This window comes from Trichoplusia ni, chromosome 21, assembly GCF_003590095.1.
Source record: "Trichoplusia ni isolate ovarian cell line Hi5 chromosome 21, tn1, whole genome shotgun sequence".
NCBI classification, from domain to species: domain Eukaryota; kingdom Metazoa; phylum Arthropoda; class Insecta; order Lepidoptera; family Noctuidae; genus Trichoplusia; species Trichoplusia ni.
Genome location: NC_039498.1, coordinates 5,248,763 through 5,271,186, shown reverse-complemented (window position 1 = coordinate 5,271,186; position 22,424 = coordinate 5,248,763). Strand labels below are relative to the sequence as shown.

General features: G+C 34.6%; 2 protein-coding genes across 3 annotated transcripts in view; one reads left to right on the top strand and one right to left on the bottom strand.

The window, feature by feature from the left end:
- The window catches only part of LOC113504146, a 50,138-nt gene extending 42,609 nt beyond the window's left edge, over nt 1-7,529 (top strand). Inside the window, exons 3-7 of one of the 2 annotated variants that reach the window (XM_026886308.1) lie at nt 1,160-1,271; nt 2,806-2,865; nt 5,379-5,632; nt 6,521-6,688; nt 7,168-7,529. In XM_026886308.1, coding sequence (XP_026742109.1) covers nt 1,160-1,271; nt 2,806-2,865; nt 5,379-5,632; nt 6,521-6,688; nt 7,168-7,400 — 827 coding nt within the window. In that variant the 3' untranslated portion in view covers nt 7,401-7,529. The remainder of the gene's footprint in view (nt 1-1,159; nt 1,272-2,805; nt 2,866-5,378; nt 5,633-6,520; nt 6,689-7,167) is intronic. The other variant, XM_026886309.1, reaches the window with a different exon arrangement.
- Nucleotides 7,530-11,094: 3,565 nt separating this feature from the next.
- Nucleotides 11,095-19,049, bottom strand: LOC113504235 (angiotensin-converting enzyme-like). The gene is made up of 9 exons (XM_026886412.1): nt 18,411-19,049; nt 17,572-17,972; nt 16,540-16,728; nt 15,614-15,720; nt 14,549-14,700; nt 13,617-13,722; nt 12,692-13,236; nt 12,266-12,421; nt 11,095-11,283 (listed from the first exon to the last, which is right to left on the bottom strand). The coding sequence occupies exons 1-9, from the start codon at nt 18,728-18,730 to the stop codon at nt 11,121-11,123; spliced, it is 2,139 nt and encodes a 712-aa protein (XP_026742213.1). The 5' UTR covers nt 18,731-19,049; the 3' UTR covers nt 11,095-11,120.
- Nucleotides 19,050-22,424: the final 3,375 nt, after the last annotated feature.

Here is a 22,424-nt window from a genome sequence, read left to right as displayed (position 1 = left end):
TGAAAAATAAAGTGCATAGTGAAAAGTAATCTTATGTCCCAAATGTTGTGAAGTTTTTATCGAGAATGATAATTATAATTATTTTAAGTGCTAACCTAACAGACTTAGTGTGAAAATTCAACATTAAGATACGAAAATTCTGTATAACGAAGAAAAGAACACGCGGGCCGAATAAAAAATAATAACTAAGTAATTGTCAAAATCGGCTAAATTAACAAAAATGACAGAATATTAAGAGAATAAAAAAAATGAAGTTTATTCTATTGTTTCTAGTCATATGCCTGTGTATAGACGTGTCTTTAGAAAAGAAAAAAACTAGCAAAGAAAAGAAAACTAAAGAAAATAATACTATTAAAGCGGATGACTTTGTTTACGAAGGTATATAATATTTTTTAAAAACAATAAGTATGGTGGTCTTGCGGTTCTACGCATGGTTTTGTATTCACGAGGTTCGGGTTCGATTCCAACGCAGGCAAGATACTAATGTGCCTATTTAAAGTTATATGTCCCTTTTTAATTAATCCAAACATATTTATAAACTTTTGCGTAATGTTATTTTAGTGAAATCTGTTAGTAAAAGGATATTCATATAATTAAACACTTAGTTTTGTCAAGTTAAGATCCATTGCAGGAAATTAACTATAATAATTTATAAATTAATTGTAAGTTAAATTTGACTGTATGGATAGCCGAGTGGTTGAGGTCACCACGCCAAATCCACTGTGTGCGAAGTGTCTTACTTATACCAAATCAAACATAAGTAGTAAAAACTAGGTTATCAAAGTTCTCTAAGGGCATGCTCAATAGTTTGGTCCCCGACCTAGTGGGTAGTTAACTTCTCTTATCTTAATAAGAAAAACAGTTAAATAGGGCTGCATCTAAGTTTGAATATTTAAGGGATTTCATTTTTTACAACTTTTACTCAGCGCCATCTAGTCTCAAAATAAGCGGAGCTTGTATTAGGAGTACTAGACAACTGATAAACATACTTATATATTTCTACATTCCGACACAGAACAAATGGTCGTGCTCTTCACAAACATGTTTCCTGGGTGCGACTAGCTTGAACTTCGAAGGGATAAAATACCGCGATATGTTTAGGTTAGAATCCCCTATATCTTTTTTCGTGTTTTTCAATGTTTTTCTTTCTTGTTTGCAGGCTGCGGCATAGCGGTGAGCAAGCAGACGGCTCAGCGACGTATTGTCGGCGGCGACGACGCTGGCTTCGGCACCTTCCCATGGCAAGCCTACATCAGGATAGGATCCTCAAGGTTATATAGTTCTGTTATGATTTTTGGGTGTGATAGGTCGTGGTGACCTTTGATAGATCATGATTACCTCTGATAGGCTATGATGACCTTTGATACATCATGATGACCTTTGATAGTTAATGTTGACCCGTGATAGAGCGTGAGAAACTTTTATGAGCGGTAATGGGCTATGATGGTCAATAGTGACTCGAGATGGGTCCTATTTGTTAATGATGACGGACCATGGTAGTTCGTGATCGACCATAATGGCTATGGTGATGATTTCTAATAGTCTTTCTTGGCCCATGTTGGCCCATGATAGATCGTTGTCTGTGATGGGCTTCAACGATGGTTGTAAATTCATGTATATTACTAGAAATATGTTCTTATTTTACAAATAGTAATATTGAAATCATTCATTTTATAATCACCCATATTCTTACAATTTATCACATCATTTTCATCCATCTAATTTCATAATTTTCATCAATTTATAGTACCAACTTATGTATGCTGGTGGCGAAATTGGGAACTAAAATTTTACCTTACATTTAAAGTTTTATAACTACACTAGCGCCACCACTACCAGCTTAAATAAGTTTGTAGCACAATTTTGTACGAAACACAGTATTTTGATAACATTGTATATTAAGCACTAATGAACTAAAATGTATACTAATTATATTGGAAACGTTCACGCACATATTAGAAAACTTCCAAAAGCGAGATTACCGAACAAGAATGCTTCAAACGTTTCGTGTTGTGACAGCGCCATCTATTGACAAACAACACAAACTAAAAAGAGCACTCCCAATTGGAGTAAAAAAATCAAGTTTTAACTTCACGGGACACTTAAAATATAATATTTGCGTGGACATTTCAAATGTGTAAATACAACTTTAAAATAATATTAATGAGTGGTAATAAAAATAATTCTTCTGTTTTCTGTATTAAAGTTTGTAAATTCGTAAATATATCACTAAAATTCATCACTCAATACTTGATACTTAGGAATCGGGCTTCGTTGTAAATAATTTAAAAAAGTTTTGAGTGGGAAAGAATGGCGTCTTAAAGTCCTAGTATCACCTCGTTAAATAATGCTGTTGTGGAAGGGGGACAGCACAATACATGACATAGAGTGTTGTCTCTTTTCCACATTGGCAACGAAACTTCTCAAAAAGAAGAAGCACGCCCCCTCTTAAAAGTATAGTCCACATCTTACAGACAACGCCATCTAGTCTCAAACTAAGCAAAGCTTGTATTGTGACTAGTAGAAAACTGTTAAACATACATAAATATTTCTAAATGCATACATATTATAGATAAATTACACTTAGACACAAAAAAATATCGTGCTCATGATACAAACATTTGCCCTGGATGGGAATCGAACAGACGACCTCCGGTATAGCAGTCAGGGCCACTTACCACTAGACCAACAGGGCAGTCAAAATAGTTTATAGTCTAGTCCTACTTATTTTTATTATTATCACCACTCAAACGTGTGCAAATAACCTAATTAATTAATTAACATGAAATAATAATTATATTTCAGATGCAACATGCTTATGTCGATATTCGAGCTAATCGGTTGGAAGCAGTGTTGGATAGAGAGGTAAATGTGCGAAAGAGGTAGCATGATGTTTAGCATCTCCTTCTTGTATAGTGGTGTTATTATGTTTATGTTACGTTGCGCTGTGTGACGTCACTGGGAAACATTTAAGATTTTTTTTGTACACTTGTATCTTTTTTTATGGGTTCATTATTGGGGCTGTGATTTTAAATGGCAAAGGGCAATATGCTACTTTTAATATGAAATAACATTGAAATACATGGAGTTTTAGATATATATACAGATCAAGCCATTTTCTTTTGGGTCTGTCACCCAACCGAACTTTGAGACTCTTAAATAAGAGTGATAAAGATTAGATAATAAAGAATCAGTTATTTCATAAAGGAGAAATAATAACATACAATTAAAAACAGAAAATAAACTTGCAAAATAGTTCAGAAGTAGTAGCCATATTTTTCTCCAAGATCGTCACCTTGGCGTAACGTAACATAAACATGTCTAATTTGTATGATACAGTCTTTAGTTAGTTTTATAAAAATATTGTATAAAAATTTATTCGAATTTTCAATGAAAAATATTCTGAATATATTGCCATTTTTTATAGAAGTATATTTGAAAATTCGATTCTGTATTTTCTTTATAAATACTATAATTAGGTACCTCTTTTCTTTACTGCATGTTACTGACAATCATATTCACAAACTTACGCGATTTAGAATCCTATGTTTCATGCTGGTTTACACTCATATTCTACAATCTTCTATCGAATGATTTGACTATTTTTCTTTTCGAGATTGTGTCGAAATTCCATAGTAGGAAATACCTAGACTTCACTGTGTTAGACAAGTTTTCCTAAAGATGTCTCAGCTCAAAACTGTAAAATGTCGTTTTTAGCCTATTTTCATTGATTCATCGGCCATTGTAAATAGCAGAATCGGGGCCCAGGTCCAAAACTTTAGGGGTGCAATCAGCTTTCGTTGCCGACTCTTTAAATTTTCTCTGGCTGAAGCTCGTCAAACTACATCAAACCTAAAAAAAGATTTTGTGAATATGATTGTAAGTGATCTATTAGTGATATCTTTTTGATTACTTCACCGACTTTTTCGCACATTCCTCTTCTTATGAAAAATGTTTATTTTATCTAACAATAACGACTAACCAGACTAATTAATTGATTTATAAGGTAAGTGATTTTAGGTACCTTTTGATGTATCGACAAATGCTTTGCATGTCTTTGTAGTAAAAGTAGAATTTTGTTTTATTTACTTAATTATTGATTTTGATTTTAATGCTTGACTGAATTTGAAATCTGATTTAAGTTGTTATTAGTAACTTATATTAATAGTTACTAGCGTAATATGCCATATTTAATTTTGCATTTCCTTATTGTACTTAGGGTATCTATTTATAAGAATACTAGGAATGAAAATAACAAGAAATGATATTGTTTTATCTGTTCGTCGTGATCAACGTGAGTCTACCAGTTTCTCTTAAAATAATTTTACCGCAGTCAGATAATCTACGTACAAAGACAGTCAGCATAATTTTATTAATATGTAGGATATATTAATAAAATTATGCTAAACAAATCTGAAATCATATATTTGCTGTACACAGCCAATGTCGAAAAGTATATACATAAAATCGCAACACTTTTCGTATACATACCTAAGGCAAAAGTCTTTAACCACTCAACAGTTATTTTTTATAACATTTCCTCAATTTAAACTGCAGCCAGCATTACTTTAATTCACCAACAAATCGTTCAGCGAATAGCAAGCCTTATTACGTTCCATAATTTAAAAATAATGATCAAGCATTCTTCAAAAGGACAATGCCGAAAACGTAATAAAAAAATGAAACTGTCATCTTCATTGTTACAATGGCGCGCAACTTTTGACAATTCTCATTATTGCACAAGTTTCTGTTGCGTTTTATAATTCTTTCTATTACATACACAATGGTGTTTTGAGTAACGTAATTTTATGTATGGTGAAATCAATATGGGATATTTCTGTTATAGTAGGATTATGGGCGAAAAGGCTTGTGTCTGTTGATTGATGTTTCTTATCATATATTTCGTATTCCGTTATAGGGTCGTAGAATATTGCCTTGTGGTATACCACATTCAAAATATTTAGTTTTGATTAAAAAGGCTTGAGTTTAGGTTTGTTTTATTTTTGATATGATATAGAAATACTTCTTCAGGAGATATTTCCACTTCGAGTATAATATTTAGTCATTGTCATTTAAATAATATGATGAACATTATCAAAAGCTTGATTGAGAACAAAACATCTCTTAAAATCCTTAAAACAGTCTGTTGTTTCGGGCTTCTGCATTCTATACCAGTATTACAAATACTAGGTTTATTTACGACCGCAGCTATAACTTTTTAACATAGTTAAATACAAAATAATATGGAATCAAAACAAAAACAGGTAAATACCGGCTCAAATCAAACCTATACAAATACCCAATTTTCTACCTCCAATGCCATATCAAATTTCTTTACATTAAAACCAAATTTTAAACTCAAAATTCCTCAATTTCAGATGCGGTGGCTCGCTAATATCACGTCGTCACGTTGTGACTGCGGGTCACTGCGTGGCACGCGCTCAGCCGCGTCACGTTCGCGTCACGCTGGGTGACTACGTCATCAATTCGGCAGCTGAACCGCTCCCGGCTTATACCTTCGGCGTGAGAACCATCAAAGTCCACCCCCTGTTCAAGTTCACGCCCCAAGCCGATAGGTTCGATGTGGCTGTGCTGACGTTGGATAGAAACGTGCATTATATGCCACATATAGGTGAGTATAGATTTTTGTTTTGTAAAATAATGTTTTGACTACCTATGTAAATGGATAGTAATTATGACTGCACGGAAAGCCATGTGACATAAACAAACTGTTTGCTTCGTGTATCGCAGATTCGATTCCCGAGTAGGAATGAAGGTTTAAAGTTCGCGTCTGGTTGTCTATGTGCAATTGTCTTGTTGATTTCTGTAGAAAGCGTCTTTAAAAATAAGAAAAAGAAAAGAATCTTAGTTACAAAAGATGAGATTTGACAGACCTACATTTATATTTAACATTTAAGATCATTTACAACTAGGTAGTTATAAACTTTTTTTACACCGAATTTCTTGTCGTATATTAATTAATATCTTCATTGTGTGTTAATACACATTTACCTATATTGCATATTTTGCTATCTCCTCCAATTATAAGTACATACTCGTAGAATTTGAGATACGGTAACGTTTTAGATCTTTTACTATAGTGCTATCGAAGCCTTGACTAAACAAAGAAATAAGTCATGAAACAAGCTTTGCTCAATCTTAATCTAGATGGCGCTGTTTGAATGTTACGATCCATACAGCATTTCCGTATTTTCCCCACGTTTTTATACACTCACTTTCTTATTTGTATGCTTTTTGTCACTCAATTTTGAGGAACTTCCCGATTAGCTAGCAGGCTTGAATTTTCAGGGTAGCCTCATACTCGGTAACAATGCAATTTACAACTATAAATCAAAATCGAAAGAAAAATTTTGATAAAGTTTTAAATCTATTATTAAACGACCATATTGCAATTGAAATCCACCAGTTACCTTAAATCAAATTCTTTCTATATCGCACTCTTCTAACTCTTCAAATTCTCAATGACCAGTACCTAATACCTATATGTTCTCCATTCCAGCCCCCATCTGCCTACCGGAGCGAGGGTCAGACTTCCTTGGGCAGTACGGCTGGGCAGCGGGTTGGGGCGCGCTCAGCCCTGGCTCCCGCCTTCGCCCAAGGACGCTGCAAGCTGTGGACGTGCCTGTACTCGACAATAGAGTATGCGAGAGATGGCACAGGGCTAATGGTGGGTAGCTATGCATTTTTAAATTGTGAAGTCTTAGTATTGAATGATGCTCTTGAAGTAACATAACCTGCAATTCATTTATCATTTGTTTTTTTGTTTGCAAATGTCTTTGTAAATTAAATAGTTACGTTTTTATAAAAATCTTTAACTCCGGATTTTGTTTTCAGAACATTTTTTTGCTTTAATGATCACGGACTGATTGAAAAATAGGCTTCATTGGTATTGCGACGTTTTTTTTATTCCTCTTGAGACACATTTTAATCATGTGTCAAATGTGTTTCGGGCTCCGAAAAATGTTATGTGCTTACCCATCTTTTACATATAGAATTTCGAAGCCTGAGTCGCACAAATAACATTTAATCATGTCCATAATTTCAAGTATGCCATAACCACTGTTGCAGCTGTTTTAGCAAAAATGTTTTCTGTGTGTTGAAAATCATATAAGCATTTACTCACTATATCTGTATCTCAATTTCCAGGTATAAACGTAGTCATATACCCCGAGATGTTATGCGCGGGCTACCGCGGCGGCGGCAAGGACTCCTGCCAGGGCGACAGCGGAGGCCCGCTCATGCTGGAGCGCTCCGGGCGCTGGTACCTCATCGGCGTGGTCTCCGCGGGCTACAGCTGCGCCAGCCGCGGCCAGCCCGGCATCTACCACCGGGTAGCACACACCGTCGACTGGATATCACACGCCACCACCCTTTCATAACATTTGTTTTTTTTCATACAGTATATTAACATAAAAGTATATAGGGATTAACGCGAATTTTAATTGATTAGCACGACGGAATCTGCTCGTGACCACGGCCGGTGTAACTGAGGCCCCAATTCTGCTATTTACAATCCGATGAATGAATGAAATTTGGCTTAAAATGACAATTTTCGTATCCTCTTAAGCATTTTTCTACACAATAATTGGAAATTCAGTATGGGACGGTACACTCAAGGTCAACACAATTAACTTCCAATTATTGTATTTGCAAAATGTTTTATAGAATAGGATTAATTTTAAATTTAATCCAATTGCCATTCATTCATCGGCCGTTGTAAATAGCAGAATCGGGGCCCTGGTCGAAACGTCGGGCTGATCAAGGTGAAATTCGCGTTAATCCCCGTAATCTTTTATGTCAATATATAATTATGCAACGCGAAAGTTTAAATATAAGTATGTAATACAGTGTTTTTTGTATATAGATGATCAGAAGTCGAACGTTTTTTTAAGAATGTCCATTGGCAAGAAACAGAAGCTAATCGCTTGCATGAATTACTGGAAAAAGAACAGTGATTTTTGTTTTATATAATAGCTGGTTGATCTGACAGTTTGGTAATAAAAGTGAATCGCTTACCATGGGAGGACGCTTATCTGAGGACACGTTACATAATATTTCTAAGAGCTAATGCTAAATCACTCAAATGTATTGAACTGACATAACAAAGTCATGTCAGCTGTCAAAAAGATATGTCATTCTCATACATTTGAGGTTTTTTATTCGTAACTATGGTAATACGATGCGGAGCTTTTGTTTTATCATCATACATCAATTCAAATGTAACGGTTTTTTACAAAAGCTTTTCAAACAATATTGAATCTTAGCTCAATTTTAATAAGATGTATTTCACGTTGTCTCAATAACAGCAAGTAAGTTCAGATTCAATAATTCCTCAAATTGAGTGTTTATTATTGAAAAATGGCGTATATTTGTATTATTTCGAGTGGTTTTGATTGGCTACTGAAAATTTAATTTATTAGTAAAATTTTTAAATTTTAAGTCGACGACGAATATCACTGCCATGATTTGAAGGAATTAAAATCGGAATTTAAAATTCATATACAGCATGTTACAGAAATACGTGGTCATATTATAAATACTTTAGAAAGGGAAATATTTACACTAAAAAAGCTGTTAACTAAAATAAAGCTGGTCAAGTGCGAGTCGTACTCGAGACTCTGAAGGTTCCGTACGAACAAGCTAAAGAAAACGGTTCTCTGAATAATTCCTGGCAACAGTTCGACAGAACTCGGCACTTCATGAATAAGAATCCACTTTTATCCTTAGGGAACGGTACCCTAAAAACATAAACAAAATACGTAAATGTATACGCAATTATAAGTCATTGTTTACTATCACCAAGTGCAGTATTAATAATAATAATAAATGCGGACAACATCACTTACATTGTTTTGAACCCAAAGTAAGTTTCTAAAGCACTTGTGTTATGGAATTCAGATACAACGAAGGTACCACAAACACCCAGACCCGAAACATTGTAGAAATGTGAATTTTTACATTACGACCGGGGATCGAACCCGGGACCTCAGAGCTAGCGACACCTTGAAACCGGTGTGTACGCCACTCGACCACAGAGGTCGTCAAATATTACAAATAATATGAGTACTAATATCTGAACACGCTGTGCATACAACAGATTCGGTGAATAGAGTAGCAACGAAATGTTTTTGAAAAGTAATTTCGTATTAAAATTGTCATACTCAAAAACCGTATAAAAATATACGAAGTGACATACGAAATGATTAAATTGATCATTTTAGTATTCTGATTGTTTAATTAATAGCAAAACGAAAACTTATGAAAGTACATTTCAATAAGTCACTAAATAACGATATATACAAATTAAATTATCTGTTATAAACTCGTTTCGAAGAGTACATTTTATAAATATTTTCATTTAATCATCAAATAAGTTATTTTTTCTAATTTATATCATTTTTTTTTCGATATGACATTTCGTTATTATTTAAATATGACACCTGAAATTTTCGTGCGTTTTCGGATTACTTTAAAATTAAATTTAGCGTTGCTTTCGGCCGATCTTTGAATCAGCTCTGAAACTACCAATCATGCAATTTTTCTTACAAACCTTTGTTATGTACAGAAGATTTTTACCAATGTCACTTCACTGTTAATATGTGTTTACGTAAATATTTAAAAAATGCGATCCAAAAAAGAATAAGATCGATGGTCTGCCAAATTAGCTGTCTAAATAAAAATTGATAGTTCGTAGATCACTAAAACTTAATAATAATTTAAGCTCTAGTGATGTGCACACTATTAATAAAAATGAATATCATGTATATAAAAAAAAAAGTGCTAAAACCACCATTTTTAAATGTGACAGTTCTATTAAAAGGCGGCCATTACGGTCCTATTGTTATTTGATTCGCGTTAATATAGTTTTACCAACGAATAAATGTTAGTTATAAACCCTACTCCACCAAATAGTCAATAGGATTATTATATTTTATATACAGGGTGTAACTAAAATGTGTGGTCATATTTTATATAACACTTCTATCTATAGAAATAATTTCCTAAAATTTTATTACAAAATGCAAAAGTGCTATTTAAAATATGACAACGCATTTAAGTTACAGCCTGTGTCTTCCCGAAAATGTTCTGTAAATCGAAAGTCAACTATTTTTGACTCATTTATTTTATAAGAATTTATTGTGATAATTATATCTACATTCAATAATAACTGTTACTTAAATACTCGCTTAAATTGCAATATTAAAATATGAACATGTAAGTGCTTCAAATGTGAAGACTGGATTTTAACACAAATATTTTGCTCGATAAAACACAGGTTTGTACGGAGTTGGTCATTTTTTTTCAAAAAGAATATAGTTTTGGCAAATGTTTTTCTAATTTACAATTATTAGTGAATTTTGATTACATTTTGTAGAGATATACAGGTACATGAGAACAAAATTGACGATTTTTTGATAAAAAATATTTAATGGCAAACATAAAAGGAACTTACATGATGTACCGTTAATAACATTAATGTTTGACAACTATTTATAAAAAAGACTCTTTGGTCTTTTCGAGAAATATTTAAAGATAGAAAAAGCTTAAATCTCATCATTTTGTAAATACTTGTAAATGTAAATACGTAACAAAATATTTTTTATAAAATTTACACATTTTCTACCATTTTTGTTTAATGTAAATAAATTAATTAGGTATTAATTTTAAACGCTTGGAGTAAGTTATTCTGCTATTATTTATTTTGTACCATTTCTTTTGTTTTTATTTTTGTTAAAGATTAATTTAAGGCTTTTTTATTGACGAAACAAAATCTTTGTTGATAAAATCTATTATTTAATGTTAATTTAATAAATTGTATTTATTGTTAATTTATATATATTGTTTTATTTGTACATTTTGTCTTCAATAAGCTGTATCAAATTAAACAATCCGTTATTTCGTAAAAATATGATCGGTCCTTTTTAAACACCTTGTATAACACAATTAATAATAAGACTTTGATATATTCGTCTTAAATACATTTTTTACAATACATTATTTATTCTAAACATAGATTTTCAACTTTTTCTGAATTATACATTTATTTATTACGCACATACATTTTTAAATAAATACCAATACATTTAGGCTGGGACAAATCACCAGCCAATGGGAATGCCGTGTCTCCATACATATAGACTTAGAAAGTCAGTAAGTGGTTTGTAGTATCTTTCAATAGCGTCTCCACTAATGTCTTCTAAACCAGTCGACTTTTTCAGGAGTTCCCGCCAATGTAACGAATTCCCCGGTGACATGAATTCTCTGGAAATTAAGTAAATTCTAGATAATTAATACGGTATCGTGTTGCCCAGGTAACTGGGTCGAGGAGGTCAGATAGGCAGTCGCTCCTTGTAAAACACTGGTACTCAGCTGAATCCGGTTAGACTGGAAGCCGACCCCAACATAGTTGGGAAAAAGGCCAATGATAGATAATCCCTACTAGTCATTACTAGTGTTATGAATGTTTGTTTCTTTGTACGCGTTCACGGGAAAATACTTAACGGATCGTCATAAAACTTTGCACACATTTTCTTCATACAGATAAAAACATGATTATGGTTTAGTCCAATATCCCAAAATGGCAGAGCCGCTTGCTACCGCTAAAAGAAATTTAAAATGACACTAAAGATCTAAAAAAAAAACACTTTAGGAAACCACGCCGACGCGGTCGCCTATAAGCATTTGTGTGATCCCCTATGCTTGTCCTGAGTCTGGGTGTCTTTGTGCATGTTACTTGAGTGTTTGTGAAACCCACCGCGATACAAGAATACATACATCCCTACTTATATTATAAATGCGAAAATAACTCTGTCTTTCTTTCTGTCTGTCTGCCTGTTTGTCTGTGTGTTACGCTTTCACGTCTAAACCACTGAACTGATTTTAATGAAATTTGGTACAGAGATAGAGTTGGATAGTAAGTAATAGTGTAAGAACATAGGATAGTTTTTATCCCGGACTTTTGAAGAGTTCTCTTGGAAACGCGATATAACCGACCTCGACGCGGGCGAAAAGCTTGTGTAATATATGGACACAATAATGTTTTTTTAATCCGGTATCTTTCAAATTGTCCTCCTAAATTTGCGTGATCCTCATGAGCTATTCTTATTATATGTGACTGATTTTTTTGTTCTACCTAATTAATAAAATAAATGACTTTTTTTTGACTATGATTGAAAAAAATTCTTCGAGCTGCTTGCTTGTCTGTTTACAAAATTCCTCAAAAACGCCGATTACAGATACTTACGTAAGGACTTTCCCAGCTGCTCTTGATCCGTAAATATCGCAGCGTGTCAGCTTCATTGAATCCGGTAGTTTTTCTGCACTCGTCGGCGTACCATAAATCGAAGCTATACACATCCTCTCAAAAAGCTGATGTTGGATAAACTCACTTAAGTAATACCTGAAATGAAATTAATAGATTTAAAAAGTAATTGTTTATCCATTCAAATTATCAAAATCGGTTCAACCGTTTTTATAGTTGTAAATTGCATTGTCATCGGGTTTGAAGTCATCATGAAAATTTCAGCTTGCAGATTGCTCAGATTGCTCAAAATTGAGTTGCAAAAATACAACAGGAACGACAAACAAACAAACAAGAAAGTGAGTTTATAAAAACGTGGGAAAAAAGGAACTTTACTTTACAAGCTGTAAATTCTAAATGTTTAATTACCTCATTGTGGGTATATTATGAGTTATATAATAAATGGCCGTAGCATCCAAATATTCTTCGTTCCTTGCCACAGGAGGTTTTATACCCTGCCATTTTTCAATTAACAGCCAAAAATCTGTATTAACCTTTTTCGTTGCACCAAAATTGTCCCACCTTAGTTCACCTAATGCTAAAGAAAGCATTATTGATGGCAGTCTTTTGAATGCCCTCTGCAGGAGTAGTATCATGTCTATTGAAAGAATTTCTTCTTCAAAAAGACGTGGGTAAACTATATCATCTGTTTCTTCTTCACCATATTCTGTAGTTGTTTCATAAGTAGTAGTGTCAATACCATCAGTTGTCTGTGTAGTATCTGTAGTACCGATGGTACTTTCAGTACCTAATGTGACTTCTTCTCCGCTTCTTTTGTTTTTGCTTCTGGTTTGTTCTTCAGTTGAGAATAATACGTAATCGTCTATGACACCTATTCTGTTCAGGTGTTGTGGCGTTACTGCTCCCAAATAAACGGCTTCTCCTATTGATTCGTGGAAAGCTGAATTGCCTGACTGAAAAGTAAATTATAGTTTAGGTCTTCGGTAAAATTGGTTTGCCCAAAAAACTGAGAAAACTAATATAGCGACTGTTTGACGTTACCACCCAAAACCTAGTTTGCGCGATGTTGGATCCCCGTAAAGGACAAGCATTTGTGTAATCCACGAATGCTTTTCCTGAGTCTATGTGCCTTTATGCATGTGACTTGAATGTGTGTTAAACCCCGCGCATAAATTTAGCGTTACCCATCCCATTTATGGATTATCCAAGTGGCATCTCTACAATTTAATAATATGTCATGCAAGGAAAGCATATTTCGTTTTGATAAGCGACTTAACGATTGTAGAAATGTCACTTAGCTACAGGGGGTTGTTATTATTACACAATTACTCACCCTGTATACTGTCGGTTGATCCGCATAATACATAAAGTACTCTAAATGTCCCATCTCATGGTGTAACACGTTAAATTCATCCTCAACTTCAGAGCAGTATAATATTCTGAAAACAGTGATCAAATCATTGTGAAACACTTAATGATTAAAATATATGTCGGAGATGAGCATGAGAATAAATAACTAAATCATAATTAAAACCTCATTGGTGAAAAATAGTTCGCAACCTCATTCATAAAACCTATATAGTTACTGTTCGCGCCAATACTGGCTGGTTGTAAAATAGAAGCGCGGGTATATTTGAATTTAGAATAGTGGATTATAAGTTTGAAGATGGTCGTGTTACTAAGTGATTATTGCGTAATATTAAAGTTAGTAATTGTTGAGGCGTAATTGATGATTGTGTTGTTAATATTGTGAATATAGATTGTGTAAAGTAACTAAATAATGTGTAATGATTGGACAGCGCAAGGCTGGCGAGTTTGTTGCGCCGTTTGTTCTCTCCAGCGCGCTTAGCAAGCGGTGACGGGCGGGCGTTGTTGGGAATATGTCCAGATAGGGTTAGGATTAAACGATAATGAGATAATGAGGCGTGAATGTGTGTTTTATTGAATACCCTATCCCAATGTCGGCTATCCTGACATCCAAAAGAGAGCTACGCCGACATATATATTACTAGCTGACCAAAGCAAATTATGTTTTGCCATACAAATGAGTACTAGGGAATAAAAAAAAATGGAATATGAAAAATAGATGTCATCAACGTCATCAGACGCAATTTACACACGAAATTTCATGAGAAAAGGTCGAGCCGTTTTGGGGGAGTTCAATTACGTATACCGTGACACGAAAACTTTATACATTAAATAAAAATATGAATAAGACCTCGATGTTTTGGCAACACTATCGTTAACTCTACTGGCAACACTGACCTGACGTCATAGTTATTTTTGTACATGTCTGCGGCAGCACCGAAACAGTCTATGTTTGTATTGTTTCCTTTCTCAAAAATAGAATTTTCCCAAAACTTATGTGACATTGCGTGCAGGCCCATTGAATAATACAAGTCTTCGACTAAAGCGACCTGGAAATAAAATATTTTTTAAAACTGAGAAGAAAAGCCTGTTATACTTACCGGCACGGATCTTGAGCGCTTGGCGGCAGAGTGGGGATCGCTTTGCGCATCGTAAAATAAAACGCCAATCAATTGTGGGTACTCGTCGTCTTGAGGTGCATGCAACTCGAGTGACGGCTATGACGCGATGCGCTGCGGGCCAATCACTGCACTGGAGTCCGCCCCGCGCCTCACTTCATACCGCAAAAGGGACCCAAAAAATTACTTCTGCGCAGGTGAAGGTCAGCGCTCAAGATCCGTGCCGGTACCTATACTGACGCTCTTTTATTACAAACATTCAGTCTGTAACTGTGTTAGAAAATCTTAGAATCTTAATTTGACTCACTTCCCGGTCTTCGATTAGGATGAAGTTTTGCACACGCTCTAAGTTCTGATGACAATACATGACTAGCTAAGAAACGTCATTACAAATCCAATATGGCGGCCTCCCCACGATGGCGGACTAGCTGTTTAGGACTGGCTGTTTAGGTTCTCAGGAATACAAGTATTCATGGGAATAATAATTTATAGGAATAAAAATAGTCAAAGCGTGTTTTTTATTCAACAATGAATCTCCCAATGGTCAGATAATCATCATTCTGAATCACCTGTCGAATATTAGACTACAATCGTGTCGTGTGGGCGTTCTGGTTCTATTCACGGATTTGTACGCACAAGGTACAGGTTCGACCGAAAGACAGGCAAAATACCAATGTGAGCATTTCAACCGGCTTCAAAAAATTAAGTTTATCAATTCACAAATTTTGTGTGATTCTGTGTTTGTTTTCTTATGTACCTAAAGTTTTCATTTGGTCCATTATTTCCTCAAGTTTGACTGATTTTTAGGTGGTTGTACATTTTTGTTGTTTAAAATGTTACTTACTTTGTGTTCCATCGTCCAATTCTTTTTCTTAATCTTCTTTTCTACGCCTTCAATATGGGGTAGGGACCGTTCAAGCCATACGCTCCAATCATTGCCCCAAAGGCTACCTGTAATCATGATACAGACATTTTGGTCATCTATTTCTTCAGCCGTAAGGTTGAAAATCCAATGACATTTACCCTCATGTAAGGAATGACATGGGGATATGAACTACCATAGTCAACATAGCTGACCCGGACCTGTTATTTTATTTTCTGCTATTTTACTGAATGGCCGAAGTATGAATGGCAATTGGACTAAATTTCATTTGCATTTTAAAATTCATTGTATTGTCCTTGAGTGCACCGTCGCATACTAAATTTCCAATTATTTTGTAGAAAAATGCTTTAGAATACGAAAATGGTCATAAATAGTTAGTGGATGTGAGTGTACGTGTGAGTGTGTGTAAGTGAGGGTGTGCGTGTGAGAGAGAGTGTTTGTGTGTGCGCGCGTGTATGTTTAGATTACATTAACTATTACATAGACAGGATTAGACTAATATACTAAGTAAATTTTCAATAAAATTGATAATGGTCACAATAGGGATGATGATTGGGTATAAAAAGAAAAAATCTCATTAGTCCCTCAGTTAGATAATTGAAAATTATGAGACACGTATTTTTTCCTTTTTCAGAAAAACTGGAATTGACAAAAATAACTGCTTTAAAGTTTAGGAGAGGGGGCTTGTGACGTAACGATAGAGTAAAATTTATACTCAATCGTGACGTCACGCGTAAGTTTCATTCCCTGTAATTTAGTCAATTTATGTTTGCGGGACAAATAAAAAAATACGTATCCATTATTATACAAAAAACTACAAGACCGACACTGCAAAAAAAAATTGTCATCATCCCTATTTAATGAAATCACAGTTTGAAAAGCCTTACCAAGTAAATGAGCGGGTATGGCGCCTTGTTCTGGTACAATATCGCCGTAAAATTTTCTTAGTTGGTGTCTCAGCACTCCATGTATTAACGTATATAGGTCATGTATATGAGGCTGTATTTTTTCTATCATTGACTTCAAGTCAGGTATTTCAAGTTCTTCACGCCATACTTCACCGTAGTTACGGTATCCTAAAAAAAAATATGGCCTGGTATAAGTTACCGGCACGGATCTTAAGCGCTGACCTTCACCTGCGCAGAAGTGATTTTTTGGGTCCCTTTTGCGGTGTGAAGTGAGGCGCGGGGCGGACTAAGTGCAGTGATTGTCCCGCAGCGCATCGCGTCATAGCCGTCACTCGTGATTGGTTGAAATTCGTTCTTTGCTGCAGTTGCATGCATCACAAGACGTCGAGTACGCTCTATTGATTGGCGTTTTATTTTACGATGCGCAAAGCGATCCCCACTCTTTCGCCGAGCGCTCAAGATCCCTGTCGGTTACTTATATTATTATTTTTGCCAAGTAATGTAAAAAAAATGCATAAAAATAAGTTTTTGTTTTTTCTATGAGAAGGTTATTTTGTAAGGCAGGTTTTATGGAAACCATTTTTAAGGGGAAAGAAGTGGGTGGTGCCTGACCGTTGTTTAGCCTCGTTTGACTTTATTCGTTGTTATAACGGTAATCTAATTGCATGTGCTGGGGAGTATGTTGCACCGTTTCTTCTCTCACGGCAAAAGCACAGGAACTGAAGGGTGGGCGAAACTGGGTGCTGTCCAATGAAATCTGACCTTCAAAAAGTGTTACTTAGTAGCCTAATTTGAATAAATGAATTTTGATTTTGATCACTCGTGAACATTTAACTGTCTAGCTATAACATTTCCTGAGATACAGTCTGGTGACAGGCGTACAAACTGCTAGAAGTACATCGGAGCTTTAAGATCAAGCTTAATTTTTTCCCAGGGTTTTATCTCACAGCCAAACGTTTGTTCACATAATAAAGATTGAAGATAATTGTATAAGTAGACCGTTATACTTACCAAATTTCTGGGCAGCTACATTCAAAATATTAGAGAACTCAACATAAGAGTCCTTTGCCGGCAACATGAGCTCTCTCCAAACAATATACACCCATTTCAAGACCACATGATCACTTGTAAACTTCATAATCTTATGAAAGTCTTCGTACCCTTTCAGGCACACTCGATTCTCACTCTCTTTAAAATCTTCAGTATTAGAAATAACGTATTTAGCTGTGTATATGTAATAAGCGTCTTTTGAAATGGACGCGTCTACGGCGTGCCGTAGTTTCGATAAGAAGTAATAGATGGCGTTGACGACTTGTGTTGTGTTGTCTTTAGATGTGTATTCCTCAGTCGGTATGCATATTTCGCCGTTCATGAATGTTGTTTGCATTTTTCGAGAATGTATTTGTAAAGCTCTAAAATAATAAAGATTTTTTATTGCTTTTATGACAAAAACATACGATCGACTTCTAATAGAGATCTACTGAAGTTTTAATAGGACTAAATAACAGCTATTTCGCGTTCAGTGAATGAAGAATCAATAAAATCTGATCATCTAGTATGAAATTCTGACGTAACAAACATAAAAATATACAGTCGATTTAGGACCCTCATCCTTTTTGAAATCAATGAAGCATTAGATCTAGCTTTGGTTACCAAGGAGGAACTACGTAACCGTTCCAAACCTTGGTAAAAATGTTTATAGGATTAAATTTCAGCTGTTTCACGTTAAATGAAAAAAAGGATCAATAAAATCCGTGTATCCACTCAGAAAGTTTTACGGCAAAAAAACAAATTTAGAACCTACTCTTTTCTAGATAAGTATATATCTAGATAGCTTACAACAACCTCACCTTAAATCATTCATATCGTACTTGGGTCCTCGGCAAAACAAATACGTCTGTCTCATCAAATCTTTAAAACAATTTTGAGCAAACAGCATAGTCAGATAATTACAAGCAATTTTCTCTAGTTTCCCTTGATCTACCAGTAATTTAGTATTGTCAAAAACTAGGCTGGTGTTGACTGTGGTATTCCAGGCCATTTCTGCAAGTGTCATTCGGAAATATGCATAGTCTTCGTTTAGTTTTTTGACGTACTTGTCTATGCTTAGGGATTTGCTTTTGCATGCCCCTGCTAAGAGGATTAATAAGAGTATCTTGAAGGAGTCCATTTTGTTTCTATATGCTCATTGTTTGGGAGGTTGATTGGGATCTGGAAGAGAAATTGTTAGGTAAGTATATTTTTTAAATTATATAAAATAAACTGCCCTTTGCAGTGCTGCCCTTTACAGGACTGCAAAGGGCAGGATAATGCCAAAGATTGGCCATATTACCACTGGACAGACACTTGCCCAGAAGAACAGTTGGTCTGCTAGTTTATGTCTCAATAATGATAAATTATTAAAATGTTGGAAAAATCAAGAAGACCGACTGCGAAAAAAAATGTTTACTTACACTTGAAGTGCAGATAGTTAGCCCTATAAAAATATGTTTTGGTCCTCCCAACTTTTTTTTGCAGAATTTGCTACTTTTTTTAAGACACCTGCTATTTATTTTGATGAAAAGAAACGGTACAAATATAAAAAATGACTCTCTTGAAGACGTAATAATTTACTACCCAAACGCGAGCAAAAATATGAACGCAATTTTTAAATCAGGATCTCATAAAATTCAGCACTTTAACAGCCTACAATTCATGCGTTTTTTACACCAGAACACCCTTCAAAACCCGAATCAACGCAACACCAAGCTTCATAAATCTCAACCAAATGCATATCAGAGACAGTTATCTAGTACAATTCAATTCATTGTGTCCAAACCGTGTCCACACGCGTTCACACCTCGCTCCATCGGGTCATCCATTAAATCGGCCCCAGCGGATGTCGTTAGCCAATTGGCAAGGCAAGATCTATTTGCAGTTTAAGTTGCAGTGGGATACAGCCAGTAATGGCAATATGGCTGATAAGAGATTTTAAGACAGCGTGCTGCTGGGGAGTTTGTTGCGGTGTATTCTCTCACAGCAAAAGCGATTAGGAAGCGGTGAAGGGTGGGCGAAACTGGGTGTTGTCCAATGTAATCCGATCTTCAAAAAGTGCTATTTAGTAGCCTAATTTGAATAAATGACATTTGATTTTGATTTTGAAAAACAAGAGTAGGCTTTCAGACAATAGAGTTTGGTTTTAATGGATTTGGTACTCTCAAACACGACTAGCGCTCATAAAGTATTTACCAAAAAAAAAATATTCAGACATTTACAAAAATAATAAATATGGATTCTTTTATCTCGAGAACTAAAATGAATTGGATATTGATGTCTCTAGCAACCTCTTCCATACATTTCATGATCTCAAGTGATTTTAATATTTCTAAAATTTAGAATGATGTCATAGAATGAAAAATATGATTCAATATTTTTTGGAAATCTGTCTGACTGATTTATATTATTAATTTCAATAAAATACGCTGTTCCTTTTAAAAAAAAATATGAGTTACCTTATAATACTTCTATGAAGTTTTATAAGGTTCTTAAATAAAATACAACAACTCTTACTAAAATTAATTTAAACAACAGTTTTTTTTTTATAATTTAAGGCTCTTAGTCTTAGTTAAAGACCTATGAACGGTTTAAACTTATTCACCAGTTTGTACATCAATAAATTATACAATATCAAGAGGTCTGATAAATATACAAAACCCAAAACAATTTCATCAGCTTTTAAATCTGTTGTTCTTCGTCGAGTTTTTTTTGCTGGCTGTACCTATCAATGTTTTGTTATGTGATTGCAGTTTCGGTTCCCGCGGTCAATTTTATGGACAATAATATTGTCGTTTAACATTTTGTCCCACTGTTGGGGAAAGGCCTCTTTCATATATAACGAAGTCTTGAGTATTAGTTATTGCTCAGTGCAATTTTTATAATAATTAAGTGGAATATTGTGTCTCAAATATAAAATCGGTATTTCGAGTCGATTTGCAACATAGATCAAAATCAAAATCAATATCATTTATTGGAACAAATAGTAGTGATTAACATTAATTATGCGTTAACAGCCGCATTAGTTATTAAAAAACTGTGTCGCAACTGTTAGCGCCCACCTCCGAAATGGGGAGTGCTTCAACATTGAAATTAATAAACATTAATAGAAAAGCACTTAAAACTAGAAAAACATAAAAAAGAGACTATACTTATAACTAATAAAATTACAAAATAATAATAATAACTGAGATCATAAGAAATAATAATATTGAAATTATGCGTAAATGAGTAGTTTGTTACGATGTTAGGATGATTTTTTTGTGTGGGAATGTGTGTGTGCGTGTGTGTGGGTGTGTGTTTGTGAGTGTGTGTGTATGCGATGGTCCCCTACAAGTAGTATATATAAAAATAAATTTGAAAATAAAGATGGATTCATTTTTTTTTATAAAGCCTTAACCAATTCTTGTACGAAATCTAAATTTTTGCCCAAAAAGTATTAACTAAAAATGAACTTCAAATCCTCCCTTATTGATTACCTTTTGCTTGTGAAGCTCCTCTCTAATAATATTGTAATCAGCACAAATTAAGTACATTATCGGATGGTGATAAGCAGCGAGGATTATCACCTCAAATCACGAGAGCCCTCCTGATAAGATAACGAGTGCTTTCATTATATTATCCTGATGTTACTCAGGTTTACATCATGTTATTTTGTTTTGACTTTACGTACTATCATTCTAAGGCTACTAATATTATAAAAGCGAAAGTTTGTATGTATGATGTATGGTTGTTTGTTCCTCTTTCACGCAAAAATCACTGAACGGATTTAGATGAAACTTGTTACACAGACAGTTTATAACCAGGATTAAGACATAGAGAAGGCACGTTAAATTGTGGGTCCTGGCTGATATTCCTACATCTTTGACAGTCGTTACACGTAGTCAGAAGCTTGAAAAAGTCTGACAACGAATCTAACCAAGGGGTATCGTGTTGCCCAGTTAACTGGGTTAAGGAGGTCAGATAGGCAGTCGCTCCTTGTAAAACACTGGTACTTAGCTGAAACCGGTTAGACTGGAAGCCGAACCCAACATATTTGGGAAAAGGCTAGGCCAATGATGATTAAGACATTGAGTAGTTTTATCCACATTTTATGTTCCCATGGGATTATTTTTGATTGGTAGCCGGGTGAGGGCAACTAACTATTATGAAATATAGAAGTTACGGTAATTTTAGATGTGGTGCTGGAAAATCGGTCAAATGGGAGTCAGACTGGCTTCACTGAGGGTTTTGTACAAATAGTACAACCTTTGTTAAACCTCGATTTTTTATTATAAGTATTTGTTATTATAGATGCAACAATAAATCTTCTAATATATAAAATTCCCGTGTCACGGTGTTAGTTACAGTACTCCTCCGAACGGATATACTGTTTTTTATGAAATTTTGTATACATATTGGGTAGGTCTGAGAATAGAACAACATCTATTTTTCATACCCCTAAGTGATAAGGGTTGCTCACACTAAAAAAATATTTAACTTCTTTTTTTAAATTATTTGTTTTTTTTTTTATAATGTGGCACTAAAATACAGACAACTAGAAATAATTTAATAGGCAAAACAACGTTTGCTGGGTCAGCTAGTATATATATATATTCTGGGACAAGTCACACACGGTTATCTGATCCCAAGGTAAGCAAAGCTTGTGTTATGGTAACCAGACAACTGATAAACTTACTTATATATTTCTAAATACATACATATTATAGATAAATTACACACAGACACCAGAACAAATGATCATGCTCATCACACATTTGTCCATGATCTGCGAAAATGTCAACTGTCTGTCTATCATTAACAGGTGCACGGACGGACAGATGAGCAGACAA